The 23674-nt window shown below is 43.4% G+C and overlaps 1 protein-coding gene across 1 annotated transcript; it reads right to left on the bottom strand.

The window, feature by feature from the left end:
* Positions 1–1007: 1007 nt before the first annotated feature.
* Slc25a18 (solute carrier family 25 member 18) lies at positions 1008–17307 on the bottom strand. The gene is made up of 10 exons (XM_026413874.2): positions 17026–17307; positions 10808–10905; positions 9489–9611; positions 9183–9238; positions 7804–7894; positions 6987–7105; positions 3997–4162; positions 3203–3357; positions 2320–2395; positions 1008–1740 (listed from the first exon to the last, which is right to left on the bottom strand). The coding sequence occupies exons 2-10, from the start codon at positions 10825–10827 to the stop codon at positions 1599–1601; spliced, it is 948 nt and encodes a 315-aa protein (XP_026269659.1). The 5' UTR covers positions 10828–10905; positions 17026–17307; the 3' UTR covers positions 1008–1598.
* Between the last annotated feature and the right edge of the window lie 6367 nt (positions 17308–23674).

Genomic DNA, 23674 nt, shown 5'->3' with positions numbered 1-23674 from the left:
TTCTTGCTCATTTTACAAGACCTAATATCACCATGTTCTTTGAAGCTTCTCCATATGAGCCGGCGCACACAGCAAACAAACAGGTGTTCAGTATTACCTGTCTTCTGAAGGGTTATATAACACCCCACCCCCGCTTTGTGTTTTATATGGAAGCCAGGCCCTCACAAATGGTAAGCACATGCTTTATGGTTGGGCCACACCCCAGCCCATAGGTTGTAGAACTTTATTGAGGAAATCACTTTATTACTTTGGGCAGAGTTTTTTGGGGGAGACTATTTAGTGCTAGGCTAAACCCTTTTAGAGATCTTTCTCTTCCTTCCTCCCACTCAACAATTCTGTATTTTGTCCTCAGCCGAGAGCTGCTCAAAGGACTTGTAGCTAGTCGTGGCACAGCTGATATTTTGACTTGGTCTGTCTGGAGGGCAGCCCTTTTCAACTGAGACCACTGTGCCTGACCATTTCAGCACCATTTACTTCCTTCCTTGACTCGCTTTTGTTAGGTGGGGACTAATATACATACCAGTTATTTGAATAGGTATTTTTTTTCTTTATTAGGACTTGTCCTCATTTCTGTGATATTATTTCTGTAGCCCCCTATGGAGGAAGGAATTGAAGCCCATGAAGAGAACTCTTGTCACAGATGACTTAGCTCCTCAACATAAAGGGTAGAGAGGGTCAGGACTTAAACATAAAATAAAGTGTTCTTCTGACTATTCTCCATTCCCAAGACAGGAGTAACAGTTTGAAGAGTGGTAGTGACCTGCTGTAGTGTTCTAGAAACTAGTTTAGTTCTAAACTGGATACAGAAGGAAAGATCAGACACTACTTCTTACAGCCTGTCTCCTACACCCACTACTACAAGACAAGATTTTAACCATTCACTTTTATTTCATATGATCCCCATGTACAGCCATTGGGAAAGGTCTGTGAGAATCCATGCTCCAGGAGAAGGATTTGGGGGCAGGATGGCTGTCTGGACTTGACCACGCTGTTCAGTTAGTTCTGTGATGTGCAAGTGGGTGCCTGGTTCAACCAAGGCGCTGGTTTTGTCCCCATTGGACTTTTCTTGTTTGTGGTGCTAATAATGGAACCCAGGGCCTCACACGTTAGGCAAGTGCTCTACCACTGAGCTGTACCTCAGCTCTTGGACTTGATCCTCCTTTTCTTCATCATCAGTGCTTGGACTAACTAAATTATTTAACAAAACTAAGTCTTCAAACTGACTCAAGTTTGTGAAATAGAAATGTTAAATTGCAGAAACAGCCCTTCTGTCTTTACTGTCTGTGAAGGTCTGTAATTCAAAAGTGAGTACTAAGAATAGTACTAAGTATTAGGTGAAAGTACTAAGAATTAGGTGATCAGATGTTTCTAAGGGTCCCTGGTAGCAAGAAAATGAATGTAGGTTTCATAAAGGGAGAAAAAGGATACACTGAACCTGCCTTATTAAAATAGGGTTGTTTTTTCTAAGACTGAGGTAGCACTACAAGTTAGAGGCCAAAATACAATGTGGGGGCTACCTTTACCCCGCACCCTTCACTTAGACTAGTGAAACAGGCTAGAGAGGTGGTAGCAAATAAGGGACTATGATCCAGATGCAGCTATTCAAAATACTTTAAGATATGCTCTCCTATTCCAATGAAATAGACACCCTGGGCAATCCCAAAGAGGGGTGCTATGACAAGAGCCCGGCAGCCTGCTCCCTTCATGAAGGCAGATGGTCCTTCCTGAATCCAGAGTTTCCTGGGGAGAGAAGAGCCCAGTGAGCTAAAGGGAAGAAGCAGCATGTTTATTTTGATTCCTCAAACATGTATGCACCTTTGCCTGGCGTGGTGGTGCACACCTGTAATCCCAGCAGCTTGGGAGGCTGAGGCAGGAGGATCGCAAGTTCAAAGTCAGCCTCAGCAAAAAAGAGGCACTAAATAACTCAGTGAGACCCTGTCTCTAAATAAAATACAAAAAAAAGGCTGGGGATGTGGCTCAGTGGTTGAATACGCCTGCGTTCAATCCCTAGTAACAAAAACAAAAAACAAACATTTATGCACCTTTGAGAATAGGTGTCACTCTACAGCAATATCAAGATCCCAAGTGTGAGGGAGCCAAACCTTGTCCATGGAATGTAGTCAATCTTGGGGTGAAGGCCCAAGAAAATAGGCTGGGGGAGAGATGTGATAAGGATGCAAGGAAGAAGAAAAAAGTTCCCAGTATACACTATTTTCTTTTGAGAGATGAGGGAAAGGGTCAGATTCAAAGAAACCCAGAGCTAAGCAATAAAATGTGTCTCCAGACCAGGTGCAGTGACTGAAGGGCTGCTGGTCTCACCTGGCACAATCCATGATCCCACTGTAGACATCCTCCCCCAGGCCTTTCTTGAGGGTTTGGATTCGAGTTTTCAGAACTAAATTGAGAAGAAATTAAAATAAGTAATGAACATCTTGATTTTGGTGTCCTTCACAACCTGAAGTGATAGGGTTCCCTTTTACAATGAGTACACATAAAGACTAAACCATGAAGCCAGTTCTGCCCCTGTGTGATCTATATACATCTTCTTCTTCAGGCCTCTTTTTTTTTTTTTTTAATACCAGAGATTAAACTCAGGGGTGTTTAACTACTAAGCCACATCCTCAGCCCTTTTTTTATTTTATTAGACACAGGGTCTCACTGAGTTGCTTAGGGCTTCACTTAGTTGCTGAGGCTAGATTTGAACTTGTGATCCTCCTGCCTCAGCCTCCTGAGTCTCTGGGATTACAGGCAATCACCACTGCTCCCTGCTTCAGGCCTCATTTATTCAATGAATGAAATTCCAGCACTGGATCCTTCAGGCTATTTGTGGTGTAGAAAACCCACCCAGCTGCAATCCTGGTGACAGGAATCAAGGTCTCCTCACTCAGCTCTGCCTTCCGCTCAAAATTTTTTAAATGTCAGCAATGTTCAGGACTCCATTGGGGGACAAAAAGATAAAGAAATTAACATCTAGAAGGTGAGGGTTTGTCAGTAATAAATAAGCAATAGTGATGTTCACTTTGAACCCACTTCTCTGTGAGGTCCTTTGGTGAGCACATGCCAGTGGCCACAGGTTGTGGCTCAAAAATCAAACAAGAGCAAAAATATTGTTTGCCTTCCTAGATGGCTATAGAGAAGCCTCATTTGTAAAGCAGATCAAGCCTTGAACCCCAATACTGAGCTCAAATTCTCCCATACTTACCATCCAGGGGTGTGACTGCAACGGCAGCCAGGGAACCTGCAATGCAGCCTGACACGAAGGAATGAGCAAAGGAGGCCTTCCCAGTAAGCTCATGGACCCCAAGGTTGTTCAGGTTGGCAAACATTGGGAAGTAGATGATGGAGAATGGAATATCTCTGTATTAGAGGAAAAAGAAACACTGGGCTCCACACAGCTCTGAGGTTTCTTTCCACAGAAGGCCATGCAGCAAGACTTCTCTGTGAGCTACATGGCTCAGAGATGAGTCAGATGGATCAGAGAGAAGCTGCTATTACTGACTTTTTTTTTTTTTTAAGAGAGAACGAGAGTGGGGGGAGAGATGTGGCTTGAGCCACATCCCCAGCCCTATTACTGACTCTTAACTTTGCACCCCTAGATAATCTAGGGCAAGGATCTGCATGAGAGAAAATAATTGTTTGCCTTTCTCCACCCCCAGCTCATTACTCTGTCCTACCTGCACCTGCAGCCTATGGATGAGGAGCTAGATGCAGAATGAAAGATGGGTAGCAAATTCTACAAAAGGGGGTAGGTAGGGAAGAGAAAAGCCAAATAGCACAGTTAGATAAAGGGATACATCTAGGGCTCATGTGGACCTCCTAACTGAAGAAGGGCTTCAGTCTTCAGGTGCCCTTTTGATGTAACTGATTATGACAGCAGGAAGCATAGCAAAGAATTTGCCAACTTGGGATTAAATATTCTGGGAAGAAGACAGAGGTGGCAGTGCCTGTGGCCCTCCCCTTGAACTGCTGTGCCCAAGTCGAAGAAGAAGGGCTCACCTGAGGAGAGTGGCACCCAGGCCTTTATAGAGACCAGCCAGGCCCTGAGTGCGGAGTAGCTCCCAAGCAATGAGAGTGGCGGATGGGCGTTTGTGAGTGGAAGCAGAACCAGTAGTATAGGACCTGGAAGAGGAAGGTGCCGAGGTCGAGCTCTGATGAGGGGCAGCTAGAAAGGAAAGGATAGCCTTTGTCTCAACCCAAGTCCCAGCAGGCACTGCAAAACACTTGACCAAGGTGTGGCTCAGAATACACAGCCCTGGGACAACTCAGGGTACAAAGCCAATACTTCAACTAGAATCCTGAAGTTTGTCTCAATTTTAGAGCATTAATTTTGGGCTCCAAGGAAAGTTTTCTTCTTTGGGAAGAGGGGGAAACTGGGGTTTAACTCAGGGACACTCAACCAGTGAGCCGCATCCACAGCTCTATTTTTTTTAGAGACAGGGTCTCACTGAATTGCTTAGTACCTCGCTAAGTTGCTGAGGCTGGCTCTGAACTCCGGAATCATCCTACCTCAGCCTCCCAAGTTGCTGGGAATACAGGTATGTGCCACTGCATCAGGCTCCAAGGAAAGTTTTCTAAAGTCTGTATTATCTAGCAAGTTATCCCTCTTTGTAGGCTTCTTCACAGAATCACAGTCATTACCTACCCAGTCTTCTGTACAGGAAACTAGAAATTTAAGTTTTTAAAAATTTTCAGACAGGGGCTGGGGTTGTGGCTCAGTGACAGAGCTCCTGCCTTGCACATGTGAGGAACTGGGTTCGATCCTCAGCACCACATAAAAATAAATAAAACAAAATAAAGATATTGTATCCATCTATAACTAAATATTTTTAAAAATTTTTCAGACAGGGTCTCCCTAAGTTTCCGAGCTGGCCTTGAACTTCTGATACTCCTGCCTCAGGCTCCCAAGCTGCTGAATTACAATAGTGTACCACTGCTCCCAGCTCTGTTTTCTACTTGAACCCTTTTTGATAGTTTCACTTTATTGGCACTTTGGGACAAAGGAATCCCATTTTGGTTCTGCATAATGTAGTAAACCACAAATCTTTTTATTTATCTAAAACTTATCTCCTCCAGTTTTCCAGAGGTGCCTCCTCCCTCTAGTACTCCAGGATTATATGAACATGTCATTTACCTTTCCCCATTTTATAGAAATTGATTTTGTAGATGTCAACCCATTTTAGTTGAGTATTTGAGTCTGTCATTTGATGAGTTCAACATCTAAGAATTTTTTTTCCTGACCATATAAAATATAGGCACTTAATAGTGGACAAGTCCTACTAGTCACCACACAATTCAGTGTATGGATATTGTGTGAATATTTTAAGACATAGTGTTTGTAAAAGAATGGTGGTCATACCTGTGGACTCAGGTAGTTGGGTGGCTGAGATAGAAGGATCACTTGAGCCCAGGAATTTGAAGCCAGTGAAATCTCATTTCAAAAAACAAAACCAAGACTATAGGTAGAGTTTGCTTAGCATGCCTGATGCCCTGGGATTTGATCTCTGGTAATGCAACACAATGACAACAAATCTCACCAAATTCAGTGTTTAAAAAGTGTTGCTTACAAGGCTGGGGCTGTAGGTCAGTGGCAGAGCACTTGCCTAACACGTATGAGACACTGGGTTCGATCCTCAGCACCACTTAAAGAAATTAAATAGCCAGATGCAGTGGCACACACCTGTAATCCCAGTGGCTTGGGAGCTGAGATAGCGGGACTGCTATTTCAAAGCCAGCCTCAGCAAAAAGTGAGGTGCTAAGCAACTCAGTGAGATCCTGTCTTTAAATAAAATACAAAATATGACTGGGGATGTGGCTCAGTGGTCAAGTAAGTGTCCTTGAGTTCAATCTCTGATACTGAAAAAAAAAAAAAAAAAAAGAAAGAAAAAGTAAAATAAAGCATGCTGTTCATCTACAGCTCCAAAAAAAAATTTTTTTTAAAGTTTTGCTTAAATTATAAATCCTTGCTAAAGGGAAATTATTCCCAATGTCATGTCCCTATTTTGCTTTGTATCCAGAAGAGCAGTATTTCATACTTAGAAGCTAGTTATTTTGCAAAGATTTTCTTGGAGTAGTAATCTAGATGTAGCTTCAAACAATTAGCTTTAAGAAGTTAGTCAATACAAGCATTATTTTCCTCATTATCATCTTTAGGTGCACACATTTATATCCTACCTTCTATTTTGTTTGAAATGTTTTAGCAATACTAGAACTTCTCATCCATATTGAAAAACTAAGGTGACCCTTAACATTTCTGCAGTTGCATTTACTTTATGCTGGTTTCATCCAATCTAAAATCTGATTGAATTCTAGCATAGAAGGTATACACAGCTGAATTGAGGGGAATGGGAAATGGCATCCATGAATATTGAGAACTGTGTATCCCTTTACAGATGGTGTGGGTGGTATGTTACATATTAGCTTATTTTATTCAGACCCTGTGGTTTGATCCTAAGGAAAGAGGCCCCTGTCACTTCCCTTAGGGTTGACCCCCCTTCCATAAATGGACAAACATTGGTCCTTACCACATGTGTTAAAATTTATACCACTCTATTTTTGAAAGGCCCAGGATTTAGGAAAGGGCCAAATTTCTCTTGTCAGGAAACAGCATAAGAATAGGAATGGTTCTCTTCTCTCTTTTTATGCCTTGCCATTAAAAGCCAGCTTCTACAGTATAAAATACATATTCACCAAAGTATTGAATAAGCAGGTTATTGGCATTTTTAAAAATCTTTAGGAAATCCAGCCTAAATGCCAAGGCAATAGAAGAGAAATATGAGAGTTGAGACGCTAAGTCTCTCCTGTATCAAAGTTCTCATTTCTACTATTTGTTCTGAGCTGGAAATGTTGAAAGGGATAACCATGAAGTAAAAGCTGCTATTGACCTGGAAAGCTGACTCTCAGTCTAGCAGGTGAAGGTGGAATGACAGATGTGAGCCATTTTGATTCTGGCTTTTAATAAGCACATGTGGAGTTGAAATAGGCCTCACCTAAGCGTCCAGCATCCTGCAGCTGAATCTTGAGCATTTCCATGGGGCAGGTAACCACCACTTGGCACATGCCAGCCCCACAGCCAGCCAGCATCTCCATCTTCAGGTTCCGCTGCATTCTATGGGAGCAGGAGTCAGCTCTTCAGACTCAGGGCAGAACTGCCCTACCACCTTGGCTCATCTACTACCTTCCCTCTGCAGTGGGGGAGGAAACCTTTCCATGAAGGGTACCTGTCTTTGTCACCATTGACTGCCACCCACCTCGCTGGGAAAATAGTCACCTGGGCCTCAGGTTCAGTCTCCTTAAACACTTGAGGCTAAATTTATAGCACAGTCTGCTAGGGAGACAACACCTGGATAGGAGTTGAAACCAGTAATAATGAAAGTACCTAGGTCAGGATTCTTCATTTTGTTTGTTTTTTGGCACTGGAGATTGAGCCCAGGAGCGCTTTACCATTGAACATATCCCAATCCTAGAGCAGGTATCTGATTCTCCCTGATCCCATATGTACTATCTCTAGGGCAATGGGAGGACAGAAATAGAAAGTGTCTCTGGGCCGATTTAAAAATTCATCAGCTGGTGGGTAAATATATCTGCAAACATACTCCACATGTTTTATATTCTTTCTCAATAGATTTCCTACCTCTCTCTTCCAAATTATACCAGTTCATTTATTTCCCTACTTTCCATCTGCCAAAACACACCAACCCTTAGCCATATGTGCACACATATTTAAATATGTGCTGACAGGTAAACTGAGACACACTCCCCAAGACAAGGTGAAAGATCTTTGTCCCCGACTCCATTTGGCCATACCCATCTTCCATGAGCAGCTGCCGGAAGAAATCGTTGGCTGCCAGTTTGATGGCCTTCTCTGGAGTGACTAAGGTGAGGTTTACTGCAGCCCCTGGAGATGAAAAACAAAGGTGAGCAACTATGACTGTCCCCAAAGTGACAATTTCCAGAGGCTCCCTCTCACAGACAACACACACAGCCTGGGAAGGCAAAGCTTTGGGGGTGTCACGAGCCAAGCAGGGACACTTGGCCTATTTTATTTAAGCAAATTTACTTTTCATTTCCTCTCTATATTTTCTTCTTTCTAATACATTTGTTTCCTTTATGGACACACATCCAGTTATCAAAAAATCACCTTGGGGCTGAGGCTGGGGCTATGGCTTAGCAGTTGTGCACTTGCCTGGTATGTGTAAGGCTCTGGGTTCAATTCTCAGCACTGCATATAAATAAATAAAGGTCTGTCAATAAAAAAAAAATCTTATTTTTGCCCTTGCTGGTGCTTTCCACCTTTAAGGATAAATAAGTACTCATTAGTCCTGGGCAATTAACAGGGACTGGGTTTCCATTACTCTGTATGACACTAGCTCAGTCCCAGCATGGTTCACACAGATTTTATTTTATTTTATTGCTCAAGGATAACGACACATTAGCTCTTTCTCAAAACTAGTATAGGGAGCCAAGCATGGCGATGTATGTCTGTGATCCCAGCAGCTCAGAAGAGGCTGAGGCAGGAGGATTGCAAGTTCAAGGCCAGCCTTACCAAGTAAGCAAGGTTTTAAGCTACTTAGGGAGACTCTGTTGCAAAAGAAAAAATAAAAATGGCTGGGAATGTGACTCAGTTGTTATGTGCCTGGGTTCAATCACCAGTACAAAAACATGACATCAAAATAAAACAACCTTGCCTAGGACCTGTTTTCCAATGGTGCTACTGAAGAGGACAGCAGCAGCAGCAGCAGTGTAGGATCATGCTAGGGAAGAGCTCGAAGTCCTTTTCACTCTGTTCCTTTCAGCCTTTCCCTTTCTGCTACTAGTAGTTGGATGTCCTATCAGCTCTGTAGGGACACAGAGGGCAAGGGAGGTGGGAGGGAGGCAGGTTAAGGCTCACTTGCTTAGGGAATGGATGGAACCTGGGGCTTCTGGGTTCCACAGTGGCTCACTGGTCCCCCAGAAAGCCTTAACAGGAAACAGATATCTCCACCTCTGTCAAAGAGCTTATCAAAGGCTCATGAAAAGTTAATGTAGTCCAGCATCATCTGATAGCCCAAGCTGTTCCAACAGCTCCCTGGAAGGAACATCCATGCCCAGGGTGCTATAAACTCACAAGGCTGGGGCCTCTATGTCACACCCACTGACCTCACCATGCCAAGTCAGGTCTCCTCTGGGATGCCTGATAAACTCACCTCTGTACATGCCCAAGAAGCCCTCTGCACGTGCTGTCTTCATTAGGCAATCTATCCTAGAAGCAGAGGCCAGAAGCGGAAATTAGTGATGCCCAGGAGGCTGCTTCCTCATGGACAGGATGAGGCACATTTGCAAACCTCTCCCCAAAACCCAATCTTTCCCCATGCCCTGATCTTTCTGGGCACACCCCAGTTGACCATGCTCCCCAAATCCCTCCACCATCAACACACACCCTGAAGAAACTCTGCAAAGGATGAGGCCCATTGCCCTTCTCCCCAACCACACCACTCCCCACCAATACCTACATTCCTTTGTACATGTCTTTTCCATGCTGGTTCTGCAGTCGTGTCTTGGCCAAGTCGATGGGGAACACACAGGTCACCCCCACGAGCCCTGCCACACCTCCATTGATGAGTTTTGCTGCAATACTAGCTCACGGGGAGGACAGAAGCACATGAGGGAAGATGGCTGCTCACAGTCACATGCAACCAGGATTGGGTGTGGGGGACAGGAGAGCAGGAATAGGGCAGAGAAAAAATAGAACGGCAGCTGCAAGGCCTTCAGTCCTGGTGGGACTTGTCTAGAGACTCTGTCCTTGGCCTCCTACCCCAGCCTGACTGGCTGTCACTCTCCCGCAAGCTCCAGTTGGAGATGCTGCAGGTAGGGATCTGAGAGCGCCCGGTCTCCTCCTCCAGGAGGCCTGCACTCACCAGGTCTGAACCATCTTGGACTAACTCACCAAGCTGGGATGCAGCAAAGGCTAGTGGAAAAAAGGCCCACTCTGCCCTCTGGAGCCTCACAGGGGAGTTGCAAGCCTTGGCTCAGCCTTGGGACATGTCCTCTGGAATTGCCACCAAAGGTTGCTACCTATTCTCTGACTTTTCTTCACCCTTGGAGCCACATGTGGCAAAGTTTCAAACTGTAACTTTACTTCCAGCTTAATGTCAGGCAGACAATGCAACTCCTGACTGTTTACTTGAGCAAATTATCTCAATTCTCTGAGCCTGTGTGAAACTCACCTAAGGAATTATATGAGGATTAAATAAACTAAGGCATTTGGTAAATGATAGCTATTGTTAAAAATAAGAGGACACACAATTTTTACAATGAGGGCTGCTAGTCATCAGCAGATAACTAAGGTTAAAGTTTTGAGATTATCTAATTCTAGCCAAAGCAAGATAGATAATAGAGCCCCTTCATCCTGGGTAAATATAGGAGTTTAGAAAGATAGAACATAGAAAAAAAAGCTTTTTCCGATTCCTGGGAACCTAGTAAAATTTTGTTAATTATCAAGCCAGAGGCAGATGTGAGCACAATATTTGGAGATAGATTACCGGGAAGTGATAAAGTAGATAATAAGAGTTTTCTCACAAAGCAATCTTGATAAACAAGCAGGAAACTTTGTGAAAACAAACAGAACTATGATTTAAATTTTGCAATCTGAGATGATGCACCCAATTACAAATTATTTTAACAGTATTATATATTTTTATATATATTTGTATTATATATTTGTATGTGTGCGTATTTTGGGGGGAATTGTGCATGTTTCTGGGGCAGGGTGCGGATGATCATCTCATTTATTCAGGGGGAGACACTGAGATGGGCTGTTACCGCAGCTTACCTCAGATCCTGGTTGGACATTCTGCAGGGACTGTGGCCAGTTGGTGGGTCCAAAGACACAAGGCTGTTGGCTCTTCCAAGTATGCTCTTTCTGGACTACTGGAAGGAAAATAAGTGGTGTCTGTTTCCTTGACTTCAGCTTCCCACACAGGCAACAGGCAAAGAACTGTCAATGAGTTGACGCTGCCAGCTTTCACTGTGTTCCAAGACCTTTTGGACTTTTGGGATTTAGATCAGAATCCTCAACCTTTTGTACTTTAGAGATCAGATAAGAATGGTGTAAGAGAGAAGAATAAGCAACTTCATGAGTCCCTGAGTTTGATCCCCAGCAAAATCACCAAATAAGCAACAATCTCAAATGGAGGCTCTGGGAGCATTTTGGACAGAGAACTTGGAATAGCAAAGGAGGCTCACAGGATAAAAAATAGGAATTGCAAGGAACTGCTAAGGATCAGGAATCCCTCGTGAGGTATTCAAGAACCAAAGTAAAACACTGGTTCTAACGTTTATTCTCAAACTGTGTTTTCTAAACTTCCTATGACACTGAGATGTCTCTGGATTTATTGATAGGTGACACATATGGAAAACACCAGGGACGGTGCTCAGGATGTGGGAGCAATAGTAACGGTAATAAAAGGAGGGCTTCTGCCTTTTTTTTTTTTCCGAGAGAATTTTTAATATTTATTTTTTAGTTCTCGGCGGACACAAAATCTTTGTTGGTATGTGGTGCTGAGGATCGAACCCGGGCCGCACGCATGCCAGGCGAGCGTGCTACCACTTGAGCCACATCCCCAGCCCAGGGCTTCTGCCTTAATCCCAGAGGAGAAGTACCAGAAAGGGTCCTGATACTGGGAGGAGGCTGGCCTGAGCTCCGGGGGGCTTCTTGTTCCCAGCTTTCCTGTAAGCTGCCCTCCTGTGCTCTTTGCTGTACCCCAGGGATGTCAGCAATCCTTTTTTTTGCCTCTAGGTATTTTATTATGAGGAAGAAAAGAGAGAGAAGGAAAGAGAGGGAGCAATCTTTTTTGGAGGTTTATTAATACATTAAAAAAAAATTCATTGAATGCCATGCACTATTCCAGATCTAGGGATACACAATAGTAGTGAACAAAGACTAAGATTCCAGCTTTCAGGGACTTTAATTTGGGGAGACATATAAATGAGAAAAATAAAGACTGAAGGTATTGGAGAATGATAACTATGGAGGAAAACTGGCATGGTGGTGCATGTCTGTAATCCCAGAGGCTCCAGAGAGTGAGGCACTAAACAACTCAGTGAGACCCTGTCTCTAAATAAAATACAAAATAGGGCTGGGGATGTGGCTAAGTGGTTGAGTGCCCCTGAGTTCAATCCTTGCGAAAGAAAGAAAAGAAAGAAAGAAAGAAAGAAAGAAAGAAAGAAAGAAAGAAGAAAGAAAGAAAGAAAGAAAGAAAGAAAGAAAGAAAGAAAGAAAGAAAGAAAGAAAGAAAGAAAGAAAGAAAGAAAATGTCAGTGGACACTTGAACAAGAAAGATTCATGGAGCAGATGATCCTAAAACAGGGAGTGAGGAGTAAGTCATGTAGATATCTGAGGAGAGCATTTGGGGTACAGCAAGCATGGCTGGGGATGGAGCTCAGTGATAAAGCACTTGCCTAGCCCTGGGTTCCATTGCTAGCACCATAAAATGAGAACCAAAACAAAACCAAAATGCAAAAAGAGCTGGGGCTGTGGCTCAGTGGTAAAGCCCTTGCCTAGCATGTGTGAGGTATGGGGTTAGATTCTCAGCATCACATAAAAATAAATAAATAAAAACAAAGGATCATCCACAATTTAAAATTTTTAAACTCACAAAAGACCAAGTTGTTGTTGTTATTATTATTATTATTATTATTATTATTATGTATCAGGGATTGAACTCAGGGGCACTTGACCACTGAGCGCCAGCCCCAGCCCTATTTTGTATTTTATTTAGAGACAGGGTCTCACTGGGTTGCTTAGTGCCTCACTGTTGCTGAGACTGACTTTGAACTCACAATCCTCCTGTCTCAACATCCTGAACCTCTGGGATTACAGGTGTCCACCAGCACGCCTGCCTGAGACCAGTTTAATTATTGCAGGAAGGGACTGTCCAAGAGAAGGGTGCTGAGAAATGGTTAAATCATGGAAGGGGATGTGGCTCAGTGATAAAGTACCCCTGAGTTCAATCTCCAGTACCAAAAAAAAAAAAAAAAAAAAAAAAAAAAGGAAGGCAACACATAGAAAATTCTTTTTTTTTTAACACATAGAAAATTTTCTGATGAGCAAGATGTGAAAGATAAAAGGAACAGTTAAAGAGTGAAGTTTTTATGGGAAAAATTTCAGTTTGGGTTTGTGATGTGGAACTTGGATCAGTTGGCAAAACAAGAAAAACTTCTGCAGAGAGATTCAAAAAAGTGAAACAAGCACATCTGAAGAAACAAAAGAGACATTCATTTTCATTCCTGATACTGTTTAATCCTTGTTTCTAGTTCATTCCTGGATGCCAGCGGCATTCCTGTCTTGGATTCTGTGACTCTTACCTGTCTTGACATTAAATTGACCTCATTTCATATCTTGCTAGAATTGCTTTCTGATATTTCTAATCACAATAGTGTAACCTCCCAAATTTGCATTAGGAGTGAGAATTTGCATTCCAGATCCCAAATTCTGGGATCAGCTGAGAAAAGAGGGCACAGGCTGGAGAATTTGCCTCTACAGTTAAGGAGCTGTCAGTCTTTGTGCAGTCACATACCATCTCCTGTTTTTTGTTTTTAGTATCAGGGATTGAATCCAAAGATGCTTAACAACTGAGCCACATTCCCAGCCCTCTGGTCTGCTAAGTTGCTGAAGCTGGATTTGAACTTTCAATTCTCCTTGACTCAGCTGAAATTACACGTGTGCCCCACCGTGACTAACTACCTAACATCTCTTGAAGCTCAAACTGTATACCTCCACTTGGTGGCAAAATATCAAGATGGTAAAGTATATTGGCTGTTGAGATATTTAATAAGTAGTTAAGAGAGAAAGACATGTTCCAAAAGTTGATGGGAGATGGAGTTGGCTGGGGGATGGAGCTCAGTGGTAGAGTGCGCGCCTAATATGTGCAAGGACCTGGCTTCTATCTTTAGCACCCTGCCTCCCATCAAAATCATAAGCTCCATCTCATGTCCTCTATATGCAGCGTCTTGTCATGACATGTAATTGTTTTGCTTTGGGAAGGCAAGTGTATTTACAACTTTATATGTGATATTCAATAACTGTGATAATTGTGGCTATGTAGGAAATAGTTTGTTTCCATGTCCTTAGCCATTAAAAGGTGGAATTGGGGTTGGATAACTATCTTGAATTACCACTTTTTCAGGAATTGCCTTTTCTCCCTTACCATTCCTACTGGATGCAGGGTAACTGCCATGTTTCTAAGATATCAGCTCCATCCACAGGTTAATATGGTCCTCTAAGCATGAAAACCAGACTTGAGCAAGGTCACTTCATCCCTTTAGATATATTAGAGAATATATCTAAAGTATCTTTCAGGAAATTTTTTTTCTGTAACATAAAACTTGGATCTGTTTTATGGCTTGGGAAACAGAGAGGTGGATTTGTCATAAGCAGTAGTAACTAAGGTACAGAGCTAAAGATGAAAGATCCTGTTCTGATGGTGTTTGAAAGCCAGATGACAGTGACCCACCTTCATTCCTGACCTTGAGTAACAAAGGGATATCCCACTATCCTTCTAATGAATTGACTGTCTTAAGCCAATTAGAGCAGTTTTTGTAATTTGTTAACCAAAAAGTCCTTAACTTAGGGAAAACACACCTCAAATTCCACTTACTAGTAATTGAATGGCTTAGAGAGTGAATGCTGTAAATGTTCCATGACGTGTAAAACCATTATTGGCTGACTGGAAGGAGCTTAAGAAGTGGGCATAAGGGCAATTTTTAGAGGAGGAGGAGGAGGAGGAGAGGGGAGGGCAGTGTGGACAGAGCACAGCACGACCAAAGGTGAGGCAAACAGGGTTTAGAGACTGCCTCCCCAGACTGAGGGAAAGGAGGCTAGAGACACAGATCAAGCAGTTGCAGAGAATTATGACAATCAAATATAAATTGTGGCCCCCGTCCCCAGCAAAAAAGAAAACTGTATTTGATTCTGGAGGGTGTGAGAAAACACTGAATGCGTTGGAGGAGGAAAATACCATACCAAATGTGGTATGTAACAACTATTCTCGAAGAACAGGTTGAGGGAAAGAAGTTTGGGGTGAGAGACCATCATGTTACTGTGATGGAATGGAGAAGGAAGGATCAAGTAGAACCAGGGAGGCCTGTAGGGATCATCCTAAAGAGGAAAAGGGCCTGGACTTGATAACTGTCCAGGGCTAAAGAAGAGGGAAGAACTAGGAATCCAACTCAAGTCTGACATCCGAAGGACTGGACAATGAGGAAAGAAAGTCAGGAAAGGAAGCTCCTGCAGCAGTGGAGAGAAGAGGATAATCCAGGCTTTGGGATGGCCTCCTCCAGCCATAGTGGGAGGTGGTGAGAAGAACACCCGCTGACTGTGCCCATCCAGCTGTATCATTCTCTCAGCCTGGCCCAGGCCTGGCCTTTGGCCTCCTTCCAGCCCCATCTCCACACCTTCTCTCATTCCCTCCACCACTGCAGATCCTATTTGGTGAATAAGGAGGTGGCTAAGGATGGTGGTAGCAGAGTAAAAGATGCAGACAGGTTTGGGTGGGAGCTGCCTAGGTCTTTTCCCCACCATGGAACAGCAGAACTCATCTGTGATCCCTCCTGTCTGCTCAGCTGGGAGAGAGCTCATTATCACCACTTCAGGAATGATGAATTATGTTTTGTTACTAATGAATATTTGTGCTATTATTTAAAGTAGTAGGAAACAATTAGAAAACTCTGTAGTTTCTCAGAATTGATTTTTTAAAAAAAATTTTGTAGTACTGGGAATTGAACCCAGTACTACAAAATGAACCTCACAGACAGGAAAAACACATCTTTCCCACCAAATCATGCCAGCACCATCCAGCCAGAGTTGGACTGCCTCCTACAGCTCCCTGCTTGCAAACTTGCTCCCCTCCAACCTATTCTCCAGCATAGGGTGCACTGGGTTTTGCTTTGCCATTCAAGCACTGCTCTGCCAGAGTCCTTCACAGACTTCCCTCGATTCTTAGGTTAGATTCTTGCTCCTTACCCCAAACCACCTGCCCAGCAGGCCCCACTGTCCTAAATGGCTGCACCTTCAGTCTCGGCCCTCCTGGCCCTGCCACCCTGAACTTCTGCTTCTGGAGATATATCTTGTACCTTAGCCTTGAACATACTGTCCCTTTTGCCCAGGTCACTCTTGCCCCATCTACTTTTGATGAATTACAAATTGTTCTTTGTGCTTCAGCTCAGACGTCACTTCCTCCCCTAAACCTTTCAGATAGTCCTCCTGTCTTGGCTGGGAGCTTCCTTTGTGATCCCCTGCAACAGAGTTACAGTATGCACTGTGTTATATTCTTATTGACCTGTATCTCCATCCAAACGAGAAATTATTTGGACTAAGACAGTCTCAGGGTTGTTATGTCCAGGCCCTAGCACAGAGACGCATTCAACAAATACTGTTCTAAGAACCATGAGGGCAACAAAAGCCTTTGACTTTATCACAAAACAATGTACTTGTCAGCTATCCTCATTTCTTCACTTTATGAGAACTTGGGCCATGTCCCTATGATCCTCTTTTTTTTTTTTTTTAGTTGCAGATGGACACAATACCTTTATTATTTTTTATAACTTATTTTTTTATGTGATACTGAGGATCAAACGTAGTGCCTCACACATGCTAGGCAAGTGCTCTACCACAGAGATACAAGCTTAGTACCCCCACTTCCTCTTAATAGCAGAATGAGAGTTCTCCCAGAATCGCTGAGGCTGGCCTTGAACTTGTGATCCTCCTGTCTTAACCTCCCAAGCCACTGGAATCATAGATGCATGCCGCTCTGCCTGGAAGGAGCCATTTCTTCATTTATTGCCAAGAAAATAACTGCTTCCTTAGTTCCCTGTTACCAGGGTGCCCCTGAGTCAGGAAACAGCCATTTCCTCCCGTCCCCTTCTTATCCTGAGCAGTGAGATGGGAGGCCCTTTCCCACTGACTGCTCTTCCCTTTCTCTACATGTTTATTTGCTAGAAGAATCTTTTCCTACCAACTTTAAGCTTGACACACACAAGACCAACACTTACCACCTTCAGGAAGAAGGATGCAGGCCAGATTACTGTAGGACTGCAGAGAAGAGGTGGCTTATAATGCTGGCCAGCAGCAGCTGGTTTTTCTGGTGTTCTGTGAGGGTCCCCCCTCCTCATCCCTGTGAGAGCCCTTTCACACTGCAATTTCCCAGCCTCTTCCCAGACTCACTGCACCTTCAGACAGGTTGGTTTGAACCAGACTCCAGAGAGGCTACAACACAGCCAAGCCAAATATCATTAGGCAACCAGCAAGTGGCTCTTTACTTGGTTGTCAGTATGACTAAAAGCTCAGGCTGGACAATGATTTGAGCAAGGCCACTTGGGGTAAGGACACTCTCCGCCCACTCAGAGACCTGGAAGCCAGGATGTGGACAAAGAAAGGCAACTCAATGTACTGCAAACACTCCCCAGGACACTTGGTGCCAGGAGCTAGCCTCTGCTGCTTGTTCTCATGTTGCTCTAATTTTTGCACTGCTGGGAGGCCTTTTAAAATTTTAATTAATTTATTTAGGGTACCAGGGATTGAACTAGGGGGAGGCACTCAGCCACTGAGCCACATCTCCAGCCCTATTTTGTATTTTTATTTAGACAGGGTCTTACTGAGTTGCTTAGCGCATTTCTGAGTTGCTGAGACTGGCTTTGAACTCGTGATCCTTCTGTCTCAGCCTCCTGAACCACTGGGATTACAGGCGTGTGCCACTGTGCCTGGTTCCTTTTTTATTTTTTGAAGCAGGGTCTTGCTAAATTGCCTAGGCTGGCCTCAACTAGAGATCCTCCTGCTTCAGCCTTGGGGTTACTGGGTGTGCAACCACACCCAGCTTCTCATGCACTTCTCTAATAGCAGGTTACAGACTGTCTCACTGACCTGCCAGGCAACCTCCCCTATCTATGGGAGGACAGTACATTGTTTGGGCACCTTCTCTTGTGCTCAAGAATCTTACAATCTGGTCAGGCATGGTGGCACACACCTGTAATCTCAGGAGCTTAAGAGGCTGAGGTCCTAAGCAACTTAGTGAGACCCTATCTCAAAAAGCATAAAAGGTTGGAGATATGGCTCAGTGCCTCTGGGTTCAATCCCTGACTCCCTACCCCTTGCCCCCAAATCTTACAAATCACTCTGAACTCAATCATATGCTGTGTGAATTCAGGATTTCTTCCAATTTGGAGAACTGGGAAGGTTTCAGGGAGGAAGTGGCAACTGATTTTGGGCTAGAAGGCTGGTGAAGAGGTTGATGAGACTGTGAAAGAAGGGCAGCGGTGTCAAACTGGCACCCATCTTCTAGAACTTTAGTGGCAAGTTGTCCAATTTGGAGCAAGGGATGAGAAAGCAGAGAGAAAAGCTAGTGCACTATATTGGGTCCGGATGATACACTGCCAACAGTATGGGAAACATAAGGAACTATCATGGCACAGATATCACCTGCAGAGATCCAGGTTCACATCTGAGCTCCCAAATTCCTGGCTCTCTCTCTTTAGGCAAGTTACTTACCATTGCACAAGGGGATGTGATACCAGATTTTCAGTGAGGTTTACATGAGGGTGCAATGGACTGCTTTTAACCTGGTCCTGGTTTACTGTTTACTAGTTGTGTGATCTTAAACAAGCTACTTAACTTTCCTGAGACTGCTTATCCATCTATGAAATGAATCTAGGGCACTCACTACAGTGTCAAGCACATAACAGGTGTTCACTATGTGATTGTGTTTTCTTTTCTTTGGTGGGCAATGGAAGCTATTGAGTAAGGGTCCAAAGGGCACCTTCAGGTTTATGGCAGTGCCAGTGGTTTGAATAGATCATGAAGAGTGATTTCTGTGAAGAACCAATGGGCTAAGCAGATAGATGACTAAACATGTCAGGGACAGACACCAGGTGTGAAGCACAGGCATCAGGAAGAAGGTGGACTACCACTCCAGTTAAGAGAGTCCAGGGCAGGGTGAAAGGAAAGGGGAGGGAAAATTGGCTCTTGAATCTGAATTAAAAGTGGCAGCTGCAAAAGAATGGATAACAATGTGTAAAAGTAGGGGTTCTACTTCACAATGTGACTATTATGGAAAAAACAAAAACAAGACATCCAGAAACAACAAATGTTGGTAAAGATGTAGAGAAGTTAGAATCTTGATGCACTGCTGGTGGGAATGTGAAATTGGAAAACAATATGAAGTTCCTCAAAAAATTAAAAACAGAAAAACCACAGGCTCGAGCAATTGCACTTTTGGGTTGACCCAAAAGAACTAAGAGTCTGAAACAGATATTTGAACACTCATGTCCACAGTAGCATTACTCACAGTAGCCTAAAGTTGGAAGCAACCCAAGTGTCCATTATGGAGGAGAGAGTAAGAAAAATGTGGTCTATACATACAATGGAATATTATCCAGCATTAAAAAGGACATTCTGACACATGCTACAAAATAAATGGACCTTGAAAACATTACACTAAGTGAAATTAGCCAGTCACAAAAGGACAAAAATTTTGATTCCACTTAAATGGAGGTAGTCAAATTCAGAGACAGAATGTTCCAGAGGATAGGGGGAGAGGAGAATGAGAGGTGAGTATTCCATTTTCAGCTGGAGATTAAAAAGTTCTGTATGGTAGTGATAGTTGCACAAGACAAATGTACCTTGAAATGTTCACTTAAAATGGTCAAAGAAACAAACCCCATCATAAACAATGGTAGAACATGTAAGTGGAATATCAAAATTTAGAATTTGGAAAGGATAACTGAAAGATGGCAAAGAAGTTTAAATTAAGCATAGGAATTTGAATCTCCACAGAATAAAATCATCCCAAGAGAGAAGCCTTAGGAAGAAAAGGATAGATCTAAGCTGGCTGCAGCGGCACTACTGTACTCCCAGGTACTCCAGTAGCTAAAGCTACTTGGGAGGTGAGACAGGAGGATTGCAAGTTTGAGGCCAGCCTGGGCAACTTAGCGAGACCCTGTCTCAAATAAAATTTTCAAATGGTTGGCTATGCACCTTGTGGTAAAGTACCCCTGGGTTCAATCCCCACTTCCACAAAAAGAACAAGTGAGAGATCTGGGAGGCCGCAGCAGCACCTTCTTCTCATCTGAAAGATCAGTCTCCAAAGAAGGTAGCCCCAACTGCTAGGTGCTACAGAGAGGATCTGAGGGCTGAGAATAGATCTGATTGAGGCTGTCTGTAAGCAAGACACTAGCTCTAGAAAGGTAGTAGGGAGTCAAACCACAGGAGATGGCAGTAGGAGGGAAAAGACTTTTTTTTTTTTTTTTTTTTAACAGAGGGAGATTGGATGAAGGTAGAGAAAGAAACATTTAAATGGAGGAAACAGGGCCATCACTTATACTGAAGGAAGAATCCAAGGAAAATGAGTCTAGAATCCAAAGCATAATTGAGCCTAAATGTTGGTTAGGGGCATGTTATTAGGAGAAAGAAGAGATTTGGAGAAGCGTGCGTGTGCACGCACGCGTGCGCACACACACACACAGCCTTCCCTCTTTAGCAAGGATGGAGTGTGGCCTTCCTGCTAAGTGAACCAGCAGGGTTTAGGAGTTTGTTAGAGAAGCTCATCTGAAGCCAGTCCCCAGACATGGTGAAATCAAGCAAGATCCTGATGACACAAGTTTTGAGTCACTATTCTGCACAGTGGTTTATATGTTTGCACAATAAAATGACCTGGGGGAACTTTAAAAAAATCCTGAAGCCCAAGCTGCACCCAGATCAATATAACCCTAGTATGTTGAGTTAGGGCATCTGATAACCCTTAATGAGACAACCTAAACTGGCAATCATTGGTAAGTGTGGCAAAGTTATTAAGTTTGTTGAATAAATTGCAATAGCAGGAGTTCCCACAGCAAGCAAAGAAGATTGTCAAATAGCACACGACTGCAATATGCACTTATTCTGGGATAGGGCTGGTCTGTTAGCTTTAGACTCCCCAAAGCCCCTGGCAGTGCAGAAAAGGGGACGGAGAAGGCACAACTAGGAGTGAGATTTGATGGGCAGAAAGGGATATCCCAGAGGTCAGATCAGCATGCCAGGTAGGGCTGGGGCAGGGCAGACAACAAGGGAATTCCTCAACTTTGCAGTCTTTCTCCTACATTCCTTCCCTGTGTGTGTAATAGAGGGATAACCATTACCTTTATTTCAGGTTCACCAGCAGACTGTGGGGTGAATTTCCTATTTTAATCAGAAGGTGGCTGGCTGTGCCATCTGTCAGGTTTGAATGATATATATTCAGGTCAGAGGAGGTGTGCTTGAGGTCTAAAATGCATGTGTCAGGCATTCCCACAGGTCTGTGCTCTCTGTGTGCATTTCTAACTGTGTGTGACAACAGGTAGCTGAGCCCCTTCCTCATCAGTCTGATTAAGCAGATCTAAGTGATGCCACAACTCGAATTTCCAAGTTCCTAGGTAAGTCGATGCTGCAGGTCCAGGACTACATTTTGATCAGTAATGTGACCACAAGAAGCTAAAGGAGTTGAGGTGATCACCACTTCTCCCACCACCACATCTCTCAAGTTCCAGTTCTGTACACCTTTGCCACGTCTCCGGCAAATGTTTCTTTAGAACTGCACAAAGTATCAGAATTACTGATGGTTCAATGTTCTGAATTATGTCATTGTCACTTTAGGCTCACCTTGTGAGGGGCAAGAATGAGGAATGAGAATGCTCCTTGGAATAAGCTATATAGATACAGTCCCCACACAGCTGAGAGCCTGGCTCCTCAAGTCTGGTCTGGAGGTCTGCCCAAATTAAATGGTCTGAGACCACCAACACTTGGCCTTCCTGCTACAATTAAATAGCACGAAGTGAACAAAGAGATTGTTCCTTAATCTACTATTGTAGCTAAGCAGTGTACTCCTTCCAGCACCTTACTGTTATCCAGACTTTCTGTATACTGTATTTTTTTCTATTATAATACAGAAAAATAATAGAGTGAAGGAACCTATCTTTTCCCCCTTTGTATTATTAGCAGACAGGCAATGTGCCAGACACTTGGTGAGTATTTACTTTTTAATAGCCTGCACTCTGTATGCTTGGGTCCTATACCTGTACATTAAACAAACTGTGACCAAAATGTTTTTTAAAAATTGCACTTGTCGGGCTGGGGATGTGGCTCAAGCGGTAGCACGCTCGCCTGGCGTGCGTGCGGCCCGGGTTCGATCCTCAGCACCACATACCAACAAAGATGTTGTGTCTGCCGAGAACTAAAAAATAAATATTAAAAAAAAAAAAATAGAAAAAAAAATTGCACTTGTACCAATCATGTTCAGATTTTTTCTCGTCATTAGTTCCCAAATAATAAAGTGTAACAACTACATATAAAGCATTTTTAGTAACGTAGAAATGATCTGAAGTACTAGGAAATTTGAATAGGTTATATGCAAATACTACATCACTTTCTATAAGGGACTTGGAACATTAACAGATTAGGGGATCAATCCTACAACTAATCCCTACATGTACTGTTTCAGAAAGAGTAGTACTTACTGAAAACTTGATTGTTAAGTTAGTCAATCTTCATCTTAGTTCTTGGGATACTCCCAGGCCAGGCTTCACTTGGAACTTGTCTTTGCCTTCCCACTAAAGAGTCAATTCCTTCCCAAAGCTAAAACCCTGGATACAATCCAAGGAACTGGCTCCATTGCTTTTTAAAACTTCTGCCCAACTTTAACTGGATAGAATAGGGCAACTCATCCTTGTCATATGCTGTGCAGAAGAACGAGGTTTAAGTCCAAGATTCTAGGAGCAAGTTGTGGTTTTCCAAATCTGAATCTCCAGAGCACCTGAATTAATATGCGTGTCATGGAGGCAGAAGGGGGTAGGGTTCTAGCAACACAATAGACAAACCTAGGGATTTTCCAGCTGCCTTCTTGGCAAGTATTTCTCAGTCTGTTTTGCACTTAAGTTTTTTTTCTAAAATTGACTAAGGAAACCAGAGGAGCCTTGCTAGCAGAAAAGGGGCTACAACAAATGCACAAATGTTGTCCTTTTAAAAATCCAAGGGAAAACTGTGGGGCCAGGCAAACAGACCCGCAGTGCCAAGCTATGCAGAGGGTGTGGGGGTTGAGGTCTGTGAAAGCTGTCCTGAGAACAGGCGGTAGCAGCATAGATGCTTACAGCTCTGTCATCTCTACAGCAGGGCTGGAGAGAATCCAACCGCCTGGGAAAAAAGGGCCAGCTGCCTTCCTGCCAAAGGCATCTCTTGCATAACAACTTCATGCCACAGGCCATTCACCTCAGAGTATTCCAGGACCAAGGGCAGCCTCTAAAAGAGCCTGCCTGGGTTATTTTGTCAACTCAGTAGTACTCCTAGATAATGTAGATTGCCTGGATAGGGGCTGCTTATTGATAAAATTAAGAATGTCTTTCCTCCTAATAACAGGAATTTGTTTAGACACTAGTCTTTACTAAGAAGCACTTTTGGATGTCTCCAAATGTTGAAATGGAAAGCTGATCAGAATTTTGAGACCAAAACACCATGAGCAATTACAGCTTCTGTTCTTCCCCAAATCTCACCACACTGGCTTTCTTTTTATATTCCAATATTAAGAAGGCTACTCATGGTGTAGGGTAATCTTTGTGCAAAATGTTACCCATGGAGCTTAACAAGTGTTAATGTCAAATAATAACAATTCCAAAAACTGAGGAAGATCATCTCCACCTACTA

Source organism: Urocitellus parryii, chromosome 5 (genome assembly GCF_045843805.1).
Source record: "Urocitellus parryii isolate mUroPar1 chromosome 5, mUroPar1.hap1, whole genome shotgun sequence".
Classification (NCBI taxonomy): Eukaryota; Metazoa; Chordata; class Mammalia; order Rodentia; family Sciuridae; genus Urocitellus; species Urocitellus parryii.
This window is presented reverse-complemented; position numbering and strand designations above follow the sequence as displayed.

Coding starts and splice junctions, on each gene's coding strand:
- Slc25a18 (XM_026413874.2), bottom strand. CDS start 10,827: ATGTCCAACCAGGATCTGAG. Junction 9,612..10,807: donor ATGTCCAACCAGGATCTGAG/GTAAGCTGCGGT, acceptor CCCGTGAGCTAG/TATTGCAGCAAAACTCATCA. Junction 7,895..9,182: donor CTTCTTGGGCATGTACAGAG/GTGAGTTTATCA, acceptor TTTCATCTCCAG/GGGCTGCAGTAAACCTCACC.